We start from the raw sequence: 16,008 nt of genomic DNA, 5'->3' as shown, positions 1-16,008 counted from the left end.
GAGAGGTATGTATCCCCCGGAACAGCAATACCTGACGATGCACTTCCAAGTGGTTCCGTCCAGATCGTCCTGCTCCTCCGTGTACAGCCGGATGTTCTGCTCCTGGTCCAGCTGAAGCCAGTACATCAGGCCCTGCTGGTCCCGACCAATGGGCTGCAGACGCATCTTCTCTGGCTCCTCCTCATTGATCGCCGTCTTGAACTTCAGGTTGTCATCGAACTGACACTCGCAGAGATACTAGAGGGTGAACACATGAAATGTGTGGAAGGAAAGCGGACAGGGTTTAATGTGGTTGAGGCAGACTTTCAGACGCACTCATTACATGGAGTAAAAGCAGGGCGGGTCATACTTTGAGGATGCAGGACTTGCACTCCATGGACATCTCCTGGTAGCCCTTCTGTTCCAGCTCCCATGCCCAGGTACTGTTCAACTCCTGGCAAACCTACAGGAAACGATGAATAGATGTCACTGCATGTGAGGTTGTTTGCACAATTTCCCTGACCGGTTTATTCTTTTTTTTTTCATGTCTCCTCCATCTGTTGACCGAAACAGAATTTAAGCTTTACAGTTAGTGTGGGAGGTTCACTCTACTTAAAGTTAATGCAAGGAATTTATCATGTTTGGCAATCCAAAGAGTCCCTTTAGAAAACCTCTCATTTTACTGCAGCAGGGTCTGACCGTCTGCACCGCTCAGTCCTGGTTCTGGTTCTCCCGTGCCTCCCTTCTCTCCAGCGGGCCAGGCAGTACGGCCTGGGCCTCCAGCTCTCCTCTTACCGCCAGAGCTTTCCGAATGCAGGTTCAAGGGTGCAGCAAAGCCGGATCTAGGTCTGTCAGCGGCGGACTGCTCGCTGCCAAAGGTCCTGCTGGAGTCTGAGCTAAAGGAGTTTCTGGTGAACCTGTATGATTTCATCCGACTTGGCGAGGGGCCCAACCCGCTGACACAGATGCCACAAGCATGAACTACACTGCTGATGGTCTTGGTGACATATGAAGGTCATATAGAGGTATCAGTATTCATTTAAGACCGTTTCATAACCCGTTAAAAGTTCTGCACAGTAACTTTGAAGCACCAAAGGGTCAGAATAAAAGACAAACACGGGGACTGGAGCTGCACGCCATCGCCACTAAAGAACACTCTGCCCTTCCTGCACAGTTCACTTGAGAGGTGTCTCTTAACTCCATCCAGAGACAGACGGATTTACTGATGGCCGGACCTCTTCGGTAAGTCCGGTTGTCTAATCGCATCAATCGCAACCCGAGTGGAATCTGCAGGCAAACACAGAGGGCCCTCACCTTAGCCAGGTATTTTTCCCATCGGTCAGTAGTCACAGACCTCCCCAGTTTTCGGAGCAGCTTCACATGGAGCTCCACAAGCGGTTTAGGAACTGCAACAAAGGGGAGGAGACACGTTAGCGTTTCACAAGTCACTGCCATAACCAACATTCATCCTGCCAAGGTGCCCTTAAGCACAATGTCAAAGCCAGCCGCAGGGTTGCGTTTTGGTTCCATTTCGCCGCCCCTGAGCTCTTACCTCCCTGTCCAGGAGGCTTGAGATCGTCCCTTCTAGATATGAATCACATCACAAAAAGGTACAGTGTTGTGTTCACGACAACATAGAAAAGAAAGTGGATTCAAGATTCCACATGTGTAAAATTGTCTTTAAAAAAACCCGACGCCTTTTCTTTTCACATTGCTTTTTCTTCCAGCAGCTGTTGGAACACTGACAACCACTGGTGAATGAACAAAAAGGAATGAAAAAAAGAGAAGAAATGATTCCAGCCGTGAGCGTAACATGTGTTCATTCAGATTTGTAATCGGCACTGTAATCTTTGGGGGCTTATGAGACGGTTTATCAGGGGAACTTAAATGGCTTGAGATGGGCAATAGAAGCAGACGGCTGCTTGTATGGTGTGCGATGTAAACAAAGCCACAGAGCAAATGCCTATTAAAATCTCAAAATAAAAATCGCAGGTCTTCTTCAAATGCCGGACTCGTGTTATTTCTCATCAAACCACATTCGTCAGTTAAGACGTGTAATCCAAATTGCAGAGAATCAGCTAAAATGAATGTCAATATTCGAGACGTTTTAAAAAAAGGGATCGTTCGCCGGTTATCAATACTGAGCAGATTTCTGGGCCAAGCTAAAATTCTTTCTTCTCTCATGGCTGTTTAAATACCGCTGAGTAAAAAATATAATCTATGTCTGATGTGAATGTTCTGTCAAACTCTGGTTGGCCAAATTTAGAATAAAAACTACTCTTTTTTTTATGAATTCCAAAATGTATCCCATTATGGTCTTAATATTCCTTGCGTTATTATTGATAATCTTATCAATAATAAAGCAAGTAATATTATGTCTCAATACAAACATTAAAAAAAGATTACTTTGAGGGTATCAGATATTGCCATGTACCTCCGCTCTGTTAAGCAGCACGCAGAAAAGATGTCAAATGCATGAGATATTTACCAGCTTAGTTACATTGCATTATGGATGATTCATTCTAGACTCCATCAAAACACACCTCTTGCCGTTCCTTCCCGGAGTTTCTTTTTTTTAATGATGTATTGTCTTTTTTTTATGTGTTGTTTTTCTTTTTATTCAAGAAATAAGACATAATGCGTCAGGATTTATGTTTAGTCTGCCACGATACTGTTGTTAAAACTGTTCTGCCTTCAACATAAAATCCCAGTGGCCTTTGCAACTGCGCTAATAACTACAAATACAACTTCACCTAACTCAAATAAACACAACACATTGCTCTAATGTGCGTTCTGCTGTGAGGCTGTTACGGAGCCCGTGGGTTCACAGGAAATTACAGTTCTCTCTGCTGCATGGCACAGTGAACTGAAGTTTTCTACGTTTATTGTTTATTTGTTTACAGTGACACAAACTCAGAATCCCGACAAAGAAAACGCGTTTAATCGTGCCCGGGTCTGAAATGTCAGAGAACGTTTACAGCTAACTACGGTAGAAATATTCGCTGTTCGGTCCAACTTAATTCCTTCTAACGCGACGGTACACAGAGGCTAATGGGAGCAACAGAACTAACGGTAACCGAAAACAAGCTCGTAATCAAGCGGGACCGACCAACCGGGTGAGCAAAGCTACACACACGACAGCTGAGAGTACACATCGTCTCTCCCTGCCACACGATAACGTGGTAAAACAACTGCAGTGTTGTGTGATACTTTGACGAAAAGTTGGATCGCCGATGCTAACCAGTTAGCCAGAAGCCGGAGTCTCTACTGCGCCTGTGCAGATTTGACAGAACCCGCTACCAACGGCGAAAAAAAAAAAATAACATCCCTTGTTTTTAGCTAACATCGGTCGTTCAGCTTTGACAGCCGTTTACAACGCACATCGAAGGGGGGACATTATCACCACCGTTAGCACACGGTCGACACGTAAACACAGGGGACACCGATGTCATTCCAGACCCGACTGGCTGTGGGGCAAGGCCGGTGAAAAATTACACCTGACAACGCTCCGCAGCTAGCTGGTTGGCTGTGTGTGGTCACTAGGCAGTGCTGCATCATGGCTCCCCAACCAAGTTTAGCGTGAACAGATCAATACCAGCTCTGACAACATATCGACGATCTGTCACTTGACTCCAACTTAACTCCGCCTGAGTAACGTTAGCGTGCCCTTTTTTCTTCTTTTGTGTTTACCCCCGCCTGTATCCGTTTCCCCTAACTTTCAGCACAACACAGCACAACGTGTGTAGGATTTGGAGGGGGGCTAGCTTTACGTTAGCGTTTCCTCTGAGTCAAAGTATTTCCTCAGAAACTTGGGACAAAAAAAAACGCGTTTCTACCTCGAGGGGAAACTGACTCTGACCCGGGCCAAAATGTGCCACAACGCGGAGAAGCTCGCGGACTAAACTCCCAATCTCATGCTGCCGGGGCTACACACGAAACATGTTGTGCATTCCTCATCATCATCACGGTGGTGGTGATGGTGGTGGACCCCCTTCTCCTTCGGCTCTCGAGTGTCGCAGCTCTTCCACCACTTCTTCGCCCCGCCGCCACAGCTCACCACCGATCTCTCACCTGTCGTTGTGTCCCGCAGATACCGCTCCATCTGCGGGAAAGTCATCTCGGGCAGATCCAGCACCGCTCCGAATCGCTCCAGAAATGAACAGACCTCCGCGAAGCTCGGGCAGAGCGCCGGGCCGGAGCTTCTCGCCACCACCGGAGCAGCCATCTTTCCAGGCGGAGAGAAACGGGAGGGGAGGGCTCGCTGCTGGGATGCGACTGTGCACGAATGAAATGAATGGAGGGAGTGAAGCATCTACCGGTGTCAAAATGGACGACGCGAGAGCGCACAGCTTCCGGTTAGCGTTGTCAAATTAAAACCACTTGGCGACGTGCGTTGTGTTTGTTAATCAATACAACGACAGTAAAGGCCGTAGATGGCCGCTTATAGTTACATAGACTACCGTTACAACCATTCTATCAAGCTTATCAGCGTAGTGGACATATATATATGTATTGTTGTTCCTGTAAGACACACATGTTATGCCTTTTATTTTACATCCATTTCCGGTAACTGCATATTTTATAGCAACTTGACGCAGCTGCGAGAAGTTGGGAGGACCAGGGAGGGCAGAGCGAGAAATGCCCAGAATTCAACGCGATAGAGCTAAAACATTTCAAAATGGTTTTGTTTTATATTTCTCTATCGATTCCAGAATAAGTAACGTTAGCCGAGCATATGACTCCTCTCCATCAAGCCCCACACACATTACAATCCTAACGTGCGCCAACGATTCAAACTGACGCTGCCATTGTATTCTCTGTGACTTATTTTATGTACAGCTTGTTCTTCTTTGTAAAACCAACGAAGGATCAATCCGTCTCTTCCATGAAAGCCCAGCACCACTGCATGCTGCGTAGATAGACCGGGAGGGTGCTGCCTTTAAGGACTGTTGGAAATATTACTACAATAAATCAAATTGAAACTGTTATCTATATATATCAGTAACATTGCACACAATATCACAAAACACATGAACCATAAATCCAAAGTTGAGGATATCTTGTGTTTTTTTCACAATGAAGCCACTTAGATCCCTAAAGTTTATAATAATATGCTTATTATGGTAATTATGTTGTGGGAACAAGAGAAAACATCTTTTGGGACTTGTTAACTCTCCGTTTTAATGGTGAATTTCTACTGATATGTTGCTTTTCCAAAGAAGTGATTTTCTGGTTTGGTGATTTTCTGAATTTCAACCTTTCATGCTTGGCAATGAGTCTAAAACACAAGTAATTGTCTTTCATGGGCCGTGGTGGAATGTCAGTAGGCCTTCATTTACTCCACTGCATTTCTTTTCTAGCTTATACTTGTTTCTTTGCAATATTAAGTAATTCAAATCAGCTCCACCTTTCCCAGCTGCACACATTAAAACAATGATCACATTATAATCCAGTAATATCATATTTATTATTCTGAAATGGGCCATTCTGCATCATGAGTACTTGACACTGTAAGTACATTTTGACACTTTAAGTACATGTTGATACTTTTGTACTTTTACTTAGTAATACTTGACGTAATATTACTATTTGTACTTAACTAAAAAGAAGAATACTTATTCCGCCACCGTTCAAGGATAATGAACAGACAATAGCGTGTTTTTGAATGTACGTACTCGATTGCCAAAAGCACAAACTCACGAGCTCCATTTGAAGGCAGCGTTGCAACTGGAAAATCGGTGCTGCCCATTTGCACTTGAAGGCATCTGTTTTTTAAGAGGGACGGAACGAGTGTTTTGTCTTCCAGGAAGAAGACCGACTCGGAGCATTTCGAGGTTACTTGGTTGTTGACCGTCTAGTCCGTCACACCGGTGCACACACACCTCTGCGGTCCCTCCGCTGCTGAAGAAGTCGTGTGTAACTGCAGCCATGCCGTTCTGTTAACGGACGCGTATAAGTTGTCGGGAGCAGGTCGCGAGGTAAGTTAACTCTCCTGTTTCACGATGAATTAAAAACGAGCTGATTTAATGAGCGGCTCTTTGTTTTGATCCCGGAGAACAGCCGGTCTGTGTGAAGTTACGGAGAAGCTTCCAAGGGAAGTCTACGTTTCTGGAAAGTTCTGCTGAAGCGTATTCATTACGTTACGCGTTTGGAGCTAATGCTCGTCAAATAACTACTCAAAGTTAACCTAGCTTCCGAACCAAGTGTATTCATTTGTGTTACTTAAAAATGAATACGTGCGTGTGTGTGTGCGTGCGTGCGTGTGTGTGTTTTAAGACAGGCAGTTTGTTTACCTGATGCTTTGATTTGCATTCAACAAATGACATTTGCCTGGCGGGCCAAAAGACAAAGAGCGCTTAAGACTGTGTGGAAGGAGGACTATTGTAGTGTCATTTCTTCCTATTTTTCATATAGTTTGGACAGGCACTTTTCCTACTACTATTTCTGACATCAATATTTATGATATGTGTTTTTATTTATAAGATAACTTCCCTTCACTTCTCAGGTGACAGGAATATTCCCGAACAGTTCAAGACTTCAAATAAAATGTACAGGTCAATCTTCAGGTCTTCCCCTCCTAAATGGGTTATATGTCACTTTTCATTAAGATTTCTGGGGTGGACACATCATGGATCTTTTCCCACCTGACGACAAAAAAAATAGTTTCTCAAAAAATGTTTCGAAAGGTGCTTAAAAGCCCATTTAATTGCAGTTTTTAAAATTGCTTTCCCCGAGTATTATTGCCAAATGTACACACACCTGCACTGTTGATGATGTATTATTATAATTACTAATATATAGGCGGTATCTGGTTCAAGCACTCTGCCATCAATGTTATGTCGTCTTATCTGCGTGTCCCTTCAATGTTCTCTATGATATTGTGACATTTCAAACCCAGTGTGTGTTCTGCCTCTTCCTGAACTGTGATATTATCCGGTTCTGGTTTGGTATTTTCATTGGTTCCAAATGAAATGCTCTAAAACTAAAAGGAAACATTTTCAGTATTCTATGCAGAATGAGCATCTTCGTTGCTTCCTAATTGTTGGTGTCCTAAGGTGTTATTAATGCGCCGCCGATTGGCAGCAGAGCGGTGAGATGGCCATCGCCCACGTGGCCACGGAGTACGTGTTCAGCGATTTCCTCCTGAAGGACCCGAACCAGGCCCGGTACCGCAACGTCCGGACCGAGCTGGCCTTGGACAAGATGGTGACCTGCGTGGCGGTGGGGCTGCCCCTCCTCCTCATCTCTCTGGCCTTCGCTCAAGAGGTTTCGGTTGGTGAGTATGGGAGCTCGCAGTGTCAAACTGACAAGCAGCCTGATCGGAGAAGTCTGCAAAATGAAAATGGTAAAAATAATAATATTGATAGAAAATGATAATAAACTACTGTGCTACTTTTCTTCTTCTGGTGTCTCAGGTACCCAGATCAGCTGTTTTGCTCCGAGCAACTTCTCCTGGAGGCAGGCCGCTTATGTGGACTCGTACTGCTGGGCGTCCGTACACACACACACTCTACCTCTGTGGCTGCACAAGGTACACACACACACACACACACACACACACACACACACGCACACAGAGAGGCAGTTGCTGAAACTCTATTTACAGACATTAGTTTGATGACGTAAACATGCGAGTCATCACGTGATGATACGCATATTAAAAAGGGCTGCATGGAAATGATAAACGTCTGTCCAAACATGATCCACTAGTTTAATCTGGTTAAAGCATTCAAACGGCAGTTGTTCTTTGTCCCCAACAAACAGACAGACGTATGGTAGCTTTTTGTTTCGTCATGTTTGGGTGCGGTTGAGGATATTTTCATGAAGATGTTTTTGGCCTAAAGGCGTTGTCAGACGTGTGTGTCTTACATTCCTAAATGGAATAAATAGAACAGCTCAGTTAAATGAACACGCATACATACACACGCACGCACATGCAGTGAAGTGGAAGATGATTTACAGCTAGATCTCCTGTCCAACCAGGATCAAATATTTTGATTGCACGTTTAAATGAGCAGAGCTGCTTCCGCGTTCACACTGTGCTACAATTCATCAAAGTAAGGCTCCAAAAGAGGCTCACCTTCACCTAAACAAAGGCCGTTTTTGTTTGTCCGTCCGCTCGTTAAAACACGTCAACTTTATAACAATCGTCCCCTATTGGCTGTTTGCTTGTGTTTGCATCTCTTCTGTCGACCGCTGTACGAGCAGGAACGTCACTATGATGTGTTCCTCACTATCCCGCCTCTCCTCTCCAGTTCTTCCCCTACATTTTGCTGCTGGTGGCGGTGATGATGTACACGCCAGCGTTGTTCTGGAGATTTTCCGCAGCGCCCCTCCTGCAATCGGACCTGGGCTTCATCATGGAGGAGCTGGACCGGTGCTACAACCGCGCTGTCACTCTGGCCAAACGCATGGCCACGTCGGGGCTGCTCACCCCAGACAGGTACAGAAATACACAATTACACAATTGCGCAGTTATGACAAACAAGTAAAATGGTTCGATTAATTCAAGAAAGGGCGTGAATCTGAGTTGCGGAGTGGGAAGAGAGTCCCAGAGGGCGGGGGCAGCAAGTCCCCTGTCACTCCAGGTTCGGTGCTTGTTTTTTGGGATATAAAAAGGCTGTTTTGACAATGTGGTTGTTGTGGGATTCAAATGAAAGCGAGGAGGAGGAGTTGTTTTTTGGCTGATGACTATTTCAGATTTGTTGCAGTTTATCAACAAATCTAAAGGGCTTGCATGCGTTGACTGGACTTCACAGTCAATATGCAGAGGAGACGCAGAACTTCAGAGTGTAAATGTGGATGTAGAATCTAACTAATAAAGCCGTCACACACTTTTCAGCTGAGTGGTTGGAGTTCGCCACTACAACATGTGATTTGTTATTTATGTCACATGGAAGATTTGATCCAACTTTGATTCTAATCACTGCTTTGTTTTAGCATGAGACTACAAGTGGGAACCACTCAAGGTGATATGAACTTCTGAAGAAGAGGAAATATGAACGTTTGCTTCCTTTTGAAAGATGCGCCGTTTCTCTTCTCTTGGTCTTGCCATAGTTGAATGAATCAGTTGAAGCGCTTCATCACCCGTCTCTGTCCTCTCCTCTCTGCTCCTGTGTTCCCTGGACCTAGCGACCCCACCGAAGGCTGTTTCAACTACCCGCTGGTGGAAAAGTTTCTGATGACCAAGCGTTGCTCGCGGTCGATGCTGTTGCACTACCTGCTGTGCCGCGGCCTGACTCTCGTCACCCTGCTGAGTGCCTGCGTCTACCTGGGCTACTACCTCCGTCTGGCCTCGGTCACCGACGATTTTGGCTGCGAGCTGCGCGTCGGCCTCCTCGCCTCCGACCCGGACGTCCCCGAAAAGGTGCAGTGCAAGCTCATCGCCGTGGGAGTCTTCTCTTTGCTGAGGTATGTGTGATTTGGTTAATGACTGAATGTTTCGATTTAAGGTAATATATCTATTTTTTTTATGATAGTCGTAGGGAAACGTCTCGTCATACCACCTCTCCTCTCCAGCCTCGTCAACCTGGTCCTGTTCATCGCGCTGATTCCCGCGGTGATCTATGCCGGCGCCCGTCCCCTCTTCTGCAACGGACACGCCGGCTTCCTGGAAACCTACCAATCGCTGCCCACCGTGAGCGTCCTGCCCAACCCCGCAAACCAATGGGACGATCTCTCTCTCTATCTGCTCTTCCTGGAGGAGAACATCAGCGAACTGAAGTCCTACAAATACATCAAGGTGCTGCTAGTGTGTGTGTGTGTGTGGTTTGCTTATGTGCCAAATAGTCTCTATTTACCCTTTTTAGTGCACTTTTATCACCGACCGCCGTTTTGAGTGACAGAAAACTCTGAAAAATGCATGCTCCATAAGTTTCAAAAAAATTGTACATCCATAAACATGATATTTCAAATCCAGTAAGCCAAACATACCAGGATGTTCTGCATGCTATTCTGGCCCACAATCCTTTATATATATATCCGTATATTAGCAAGAGGGTCAAAGTTCAGGTGCCATGTCCCGATTTGAATGCGTACTGCATGCAACAGTACATACCTTGTGAGGGTAGCTGTGTACTTGGTATCATACTGGTACAATATATGAACAAAAAGATTTTGTATTTTTTTTTTTTTTTTTAATGTCCAATAAACGTTTTCTGCAGGTGTTGGAGTTGTTGAGGAGACAAGGCGAATGCTGCGGCGAGGACTTTGATTCCATGGGTCTGCTGCAGACGCTCTGCCTGGTGAAGATGGACGGCGTGGATGGGAGGAAAGCCGCCGGTGCTGCGGGGAAACCGGATCAAGTGAAGATGAATGCGGCGGAGTCCGCCGGCGGCAGCATCGGTGCTAAGAACAGCTGCAGTCATCCGAACTCGGCCGCAGGAAACGAAGACAAGTTGAAAGGTGAGTCCAGGTGGTGTTCTATGAAGGATTAAAAATCACATTTAAAATGGAGAAATTCATAACTGTGAATTACTGTTGTTCAGCACCGTTCTGTTTCAGAGGTTATAAACATGGATAGAAATGTGCACTAATCGTGTTTCAATTTTAAAAGATATGCTGAGGGAAGGATGAGAGATTATTTTGCATGTCTTTTTACCAGAATACAAACAGTATTGATTGACGGCACATCTTGTAACAACATTAAGTTTGATTTTCACTTTGAGGTTTCAGTGCCAGTCGGGATCAGACGCTTATTGTCTTTCTTACATGGTTAGATGGAAAGGTCAAGGCTAATATAGTAGTATCATTTTTTTTAAACTTGAATTTACAACTGTACACAAAATGATTGCTGTATTTTCAGAGTGTATTCCGCTGCTTGACGTAACGGGCAGGGAGGGGGAGGCTCTCAGGCAGCGAGCGGTGTGACCGGCTGTCCTGAGGGAAATGACATCGCCACCATCCCATAGTGCATTCACTACCTTCCCGATGGAGGGAATAGCATCAATGAAGAGGATGGAGCGTTCATCAAACCTTTTCTTTGAATGATGCGCATGTTCTCTTTTTGAGTGGTTTGAGAGTAAGACTATACACACTGGAAGATAACTCGTGTTGGTAGAGATTTTAAGGAATCATTGACCATTTACATGCACACTAATATTCCACTATATTAATATGTTTTGTGCATGTAAACGTGGTCGTCGAACTTGTAAAACCATTTTTTTGTAATAGGTTAAAACACGGAAGATGCAGCAGATGTTCTGCCCTATGAATTATGGGATACATGATGCCCTTAGACTGACATAAAGAACATTCTTAAATAATATTTGGCAGGGATATGGATTTGTTTTTGAGTTTTTTTCTTTTCCTAATCCCTAATGACTGAACAGTCGATCGCACACCGGGTATGTGTTCTCTCTGACTATGTAAAGTTAAAGCAGTTCAGTGGTTATCCAGTAAAGGTAGTTTAAGGCTTTTAAATTGTGAGGGTTTTAGCAGATTTTAGGGTATGAAATTGTTAAAATTGCAGTAATGAGGTTTTCGTCAATGTATTTATTTGCACTTGTCATTATGGGAGTGTGTGTGTGTAATATATATATATATATATATATATATATATATATATATATATATATATATATATATATATATATATAATGTATTTATTACACACACATACAGAGTTTACCATGTGGTACAAATGCAGGACACGTTTATTGAATGTGACAGACCCCACCCCAACCCCCTCCAACAAATATGGTACAAGGCTTTATTGCCTAATGTTTAACAAATGCATAATTTCTCTAAAATGTCACCGCACATCACGGGTAATAACTCTGCTTTAGGTTGAATAATGTTCAAGAGTTTATGTACTTTAGGTAGTTTGGTTAAACTCTGCGTGCTTGTTTGGAACTCTCAGGGATAAAAACATGTCACGACGTCTCATGTGATTGTCAGCGTTTACGTCTTCTTCCACTGCCTGTAAATATGCATCACGTGGAACATTTGAACACATCGTCATGAAATGACTGGTTAGATCTCTTTACTCTCGACATTGGTGTATGTTTAAGAACTGCTCTGCCGGTCTTTCTATATAAATATTGGGGTCCCATGTCTGTGCAATGGGGCACTTTATTAATGTAAAGTCTTTGAAGAAACTGATTTGTTGTGTTTCCAGTGTTCCTTTTCTGAGCTGACATTTTGATGTTGGGCATGTTTGAGAACAATTGATGAAGGTTGATGGGAGAAAAGCCATCTAAATATATATATATATCAGGGTTTACAGCTGTTTCTAAGGATACTCTATTGGAGGATAGATCGGTACTGGTTGAGGGCAGGAGATTATTAATCTGGTCTCTAATAGTTTGAATATATATATATATATATATATATATGTATGTATATATGTATGTATATATATATATATATATATATATATATATATATATATATATGTGTGTTTCTCTATTAATGATGAGTAATGGGCTGCTCTGGCATTGTTGTACATTTTAAGACCATCTCGCCACACAAACTGAGATTCTTCCAAATTGGGTGACTGCATTTCTTTTCAAGTTTTCGTGATGTTTGCTTTAACTTGCCGGTTTGCTCCATTCCATGGAGCCGACTTTATTTTCAGAGGGTCAATAGAGTCGTTCTCATTGAGTCTGTATCACTACCGACAATAGGATTAATTTTGAAGGGGGACTAAAGTTAGCACAGGAGTCCTAATGTTGTATTAACATGAACTGGCGGATGTGGTTACCAACACAACGTTGCACCGCTTAAGTGGTGTTAGGGAAATAGTTTGAATATTTGATATCATCCCATCCATCCTGTACCAATAGCAGCCTTTTTTGTGTATACGATCACCAGATAAGTAGGATAAATTGAGTTACACATATTAATTTAAAATAAGACAACTTAAAAGGGATGTTGGGGAGGTTTCGCTTTCCCTTTTCTGTACAGGGATAGATTAATCTTGTTATGTATTCATAACTGTCTCAGAATATATTAAATATGGTCTTGATCAGGGGTTTCCTAAAAGAGAAATGCATTGGGAATACATGCTATATATATATATAGATCTCTATCTCTATATAGATCTCTATATATATCTATCTCTATATAGCTCTCTATCTCTATATAGCTCTCTATCTCTATCTCTATCTCTATATATATATATATATATATATATATATCTCTATATAGCTCTCTATCTCTATATAGCTCTCTATCTCTATCATCAAAGCGGCCAGAGCCAAGGACCCGGACACTCTGAAGTCTCAGACCAGGATATTGTCCGCTGCTACATAACCAGGGAGCAGCAAGACGTGAGGAGGGTCACACTTGGGGCTCAGGAGACTTTACGGCTCATCCACTTGGCCATTGAGGAGCTGAAAGGTCCAGCTGGGCTGGACGAGAGCGGAGGGAGCCTCTTCAAAACACCTGGTACAAAAGACCTCATGCAAAAAAAGTTATTATACATTAATACAGATGGTGTTGAACGTGGACATAACACACTTTATGTATTTACAGAGGCCATGTGGGCAGGCCAGCAGTGACACCTGGAGTGCCTCCAGGATCCACCAGACATGAGCATGTATAGGGTGGCACGTACCACAACCCTCAACTATGTGGATGTGCCCTATTATAAATGTCTGCGTGGAAGCAACAGCCTGGAGGGATTCCATAAATCTCTGCCACACATGTCATTATTCTAATACCGTTCATTGTGATATGCTGTTACCTGACAACTGAAAGAGAGAAAAGCACAGACTAAATGCACAAGGGCCTAATTAACTAATGACACATAAAAGGAACAATTCATCCTTTGGTTTACAACAAACATCCAACAGCAACACATCTGGAGATGCGTGGATTTTCCTGAACAGGATGGAGATGACAAATTATAGTCTGAAAAGTAACTAAAGCTGTCCAGACGATCAGTAAAAAGTACAATAATTTCCTCGGATGTAGTGGTATGCCAGTATAAAGTAGCATGAAATGGAAATACTCAAGTAGAGTAAAATAATGTGCGCTCGGTTACATGTACTTAGTCACATTCCACCACTGCCAGTACCCTAAACACAGTTTAATTTGCTCACCTCAAGATGAAGGTCGTACTGCCCTAGAGGTGATGTTGGTTCTGACTGTGTACTTATGTTTACGTGAAGTTTGCATTGAAGCTGAACTTTGCTCCATTCTACTCGACTCAGGTCCCCATTGTGCAGCACGGCCCTATCAGGTTTACCTGTTAAGTGGCATTGCTCGCTGGAATTCAGACAGGAGCTCAGATGCCGTGTTTGGTAGCAGAGGACGGCACCACAGGACCTACTCTGCACCGCTAATTGACCGCCTCAACACCCGCTGTCGGCAGCTGTTTGGAGAGACTGTGGAGGAGAATTTCCGGGCCCCTGCCAATGTTCCTTCCGATGAGCTGCTCGGGTTGGAATATCTGTTCAGCCAGAGCACGGGTGAATCTGAACCCTCTCTCTGAAGGACATTGCCAATGATGGACCTGGTCCAGAGGAGGAGGAGGTGGTTCAGTATGGGCAGCCCGATCCAGACCCCGAGGCAGACGAGGCGTACCAGAGCGACGGGGAAGCACATGGCGATGTGTTGGATGCCATCCTGCCACACATCAAACTCACCAACGACGAAACCTCCACTGTTCACCCTCCGGCCTCTGTGAGTAACTGTGGATCTGGTATAATTAAATGTAATGCATTGATTGCTGGACAATGTGCACATTTGAACTTACCGTATTTATATGGCCACTTTTCAACAGGAGGATGCCTGCAGTCCAAACCCCCTTCCTGGCTTTGAAAGGTTGGAAAAGTTCTGTTCTGCTCTGGTGGAATTTATCCTGGCAGAGGACACGCTGACTCTTTCCACTGAGCAGAGGAACAAGGTCCTTGAAGCCTGGAATGCAGTGGAGGAGCATGACAAGCAGCCGCAGCAGTTCAACCAGCTGTACAGAACTCACTGGGGCAACACCCTGTACTGCCGCACGAAGAGGGCCGATCTTGTTGAGGCTGCTGTGATACAGAAGCTAAAGATGGCTAAGCGCTACGCACCAGCTCAACAAGACATCAGTGCTCAGCACAACAGGCTGATGTACACGCTGGTGAAACTGCTGTGGTTGCACTCACCTCAAGGGTCTCGCAGCAGTCCTGAGAAGAGCACCATCTTGAAGGCGTACGAGAGAGTACAGCACCGGATTCTGGTAGAGGGTCCGATCCTGTGCAAAGCAGGCATTCCTTTGACAAAAATTAATATAACAACTGTACGGGACTTCATCCGTCATCAAGAGCGCCTCCTGAAGCTGCATGCCACCAAGCAGTCCTCCGTGGTCACAAAAACAGCCTCCATCACATCTGCTGACCTCCCTCCAGCACCACACCAGCTGGCAGTACTCCCTCTACCCTCTGATGGCGTATGTGCCCACACCCTGCATGGCCTTAAGTGTTGAAGGGAAGGACAGACATAATCATGCCACTCTCCCGGCCTCAACCGCCACTTGAGCTACTGCCAGTTAGAAAACCCCTGCCACCTGTACCATCACCAGACCTGAGCCGTCTCTCTCTGCATCCTCAGTAACCGCTGGTCCCTCCACACAGCCCATACTGCCTGCTTTTTTTACTCCATCGGTCCCTCCAACTCTTCCCACAAGGCCTGCTGCGTATGAGCCCGCCATCCTGGGCGAGAGCTACGCAGTACAAGCGCAAAGGTGTGGAACAGCCCTCAGTAGTGGGTGAATAATTTCCCAGTTTGTTCATGCTGTGGCCAACCGACCCAGGGACATAAAAAGTACAAAAGAAAGACTTTCTGCCCTGTAAAGTTGATGTCCACATCAAAAGGTCTGGACAGCACCGTGTACGACAGCTACGAACACTTCACTTCTGTTGCGGACAAGCTGGAGCAATAATTATTTAGATAGTCACGAACACACTTGTGCATATTATAAATATTTGAGAGTCATTCACATACTCGTGCATATTGTAAATAGTTTAGTTACGCACACACATGCATATTGTACATAATTTAAATTGTCATACAATCTAAATTAAAAGTGTTTTTCTGACTGTT

General features: G+C 44.4%; 2 protein-coding genes across 7 annotated transcripts in view; one reads left to right on the top strand and one right to left on the bottom strand.

Annotated features, from left to right (window-relative positions):
- Positions 1-4,959, bottom strand: part of LOC117728107 (remodeling and spacing factor 1-like) — a 19,287-nt gene extending 14,328 nt beyond the window's left edge. Inside the window, 4 exon segments of the mRNA XM_034528831.1 lie at positions 32-237; positions 350-442; positions 1,294-1,385; positions 4,051-4,959. Of these exon segments, the coding sequence (XP_034384722.1) occupies positions 32-237; positions 350-442; positions 1,294-1,385; positions 4,051-4,291 (632 nt within the window). The 5' untranslated portion in view covers positions 4,292-4,959.
- Positions 2,822-16,008, top strand: LOC117728114 (pannexin-1-like). Of its 6 annotated transcripts, XM_034528839.1 has the most exons (11): positions 2,822-3,095; positions 5,786-5,957; positions 7,035-7,255; positions 7,395-7,510; positions 8,235-8,422; positions 9,112-9,390; positions 9,499-9,721; positions 10,143-10,383; positions 13,129-13,368; positions 14,136-14,607; positions 14,708-16,008. In XM_034528839.1, exons 3-10 carry the CDS (start codon positions 7,075-7,077, stop codon positions 14,414-14,416), a joined length of 1,749 nt encoding a protein of 582 aa, XP_034384730.1. In that variant the 5' UTR covers positions 2,822-3,095; positions 5,786-5,957; positions 7,035-7,074; the 3' UTR covers positions 14,417-14,607; positions 14,708-16,008. The 6 variants fall into 6 exon arrangements, with proteins under 6 accessions (XP_034384730.1, XP_034384731.1, XP_034384729.1 ...); XM_034528840.1 differs by lacking the exon at positions 2,822-3,095 and having other exon boundaries at positions 5,767-5,957; positions 7,063-7,255; XM_034528838.1 differs by lacking the exon at positions 2,822-3,095 and having other exon boundaries at positions 5,768-5,957.

Source organism: Cyclopterus lumpus, chromosome 25, assembly GCF_009769545.1.
Source record: "Cyclopterus lumpus isolate fCycLum1 chromosome 25, fCycLum1.pri, whole genome shotgun sequence".
In the NCBI taxonomy this organism is placed as follows: Eukaryota; Metazoa; Chordata; class Actinopteri; order Perciformes; family Cyclopteridae; genus Cyclopterus; species Cyclopterus lumpus.
This window is presented reverse-complemented; position numbering and strand designations above follow the sequence as displayed.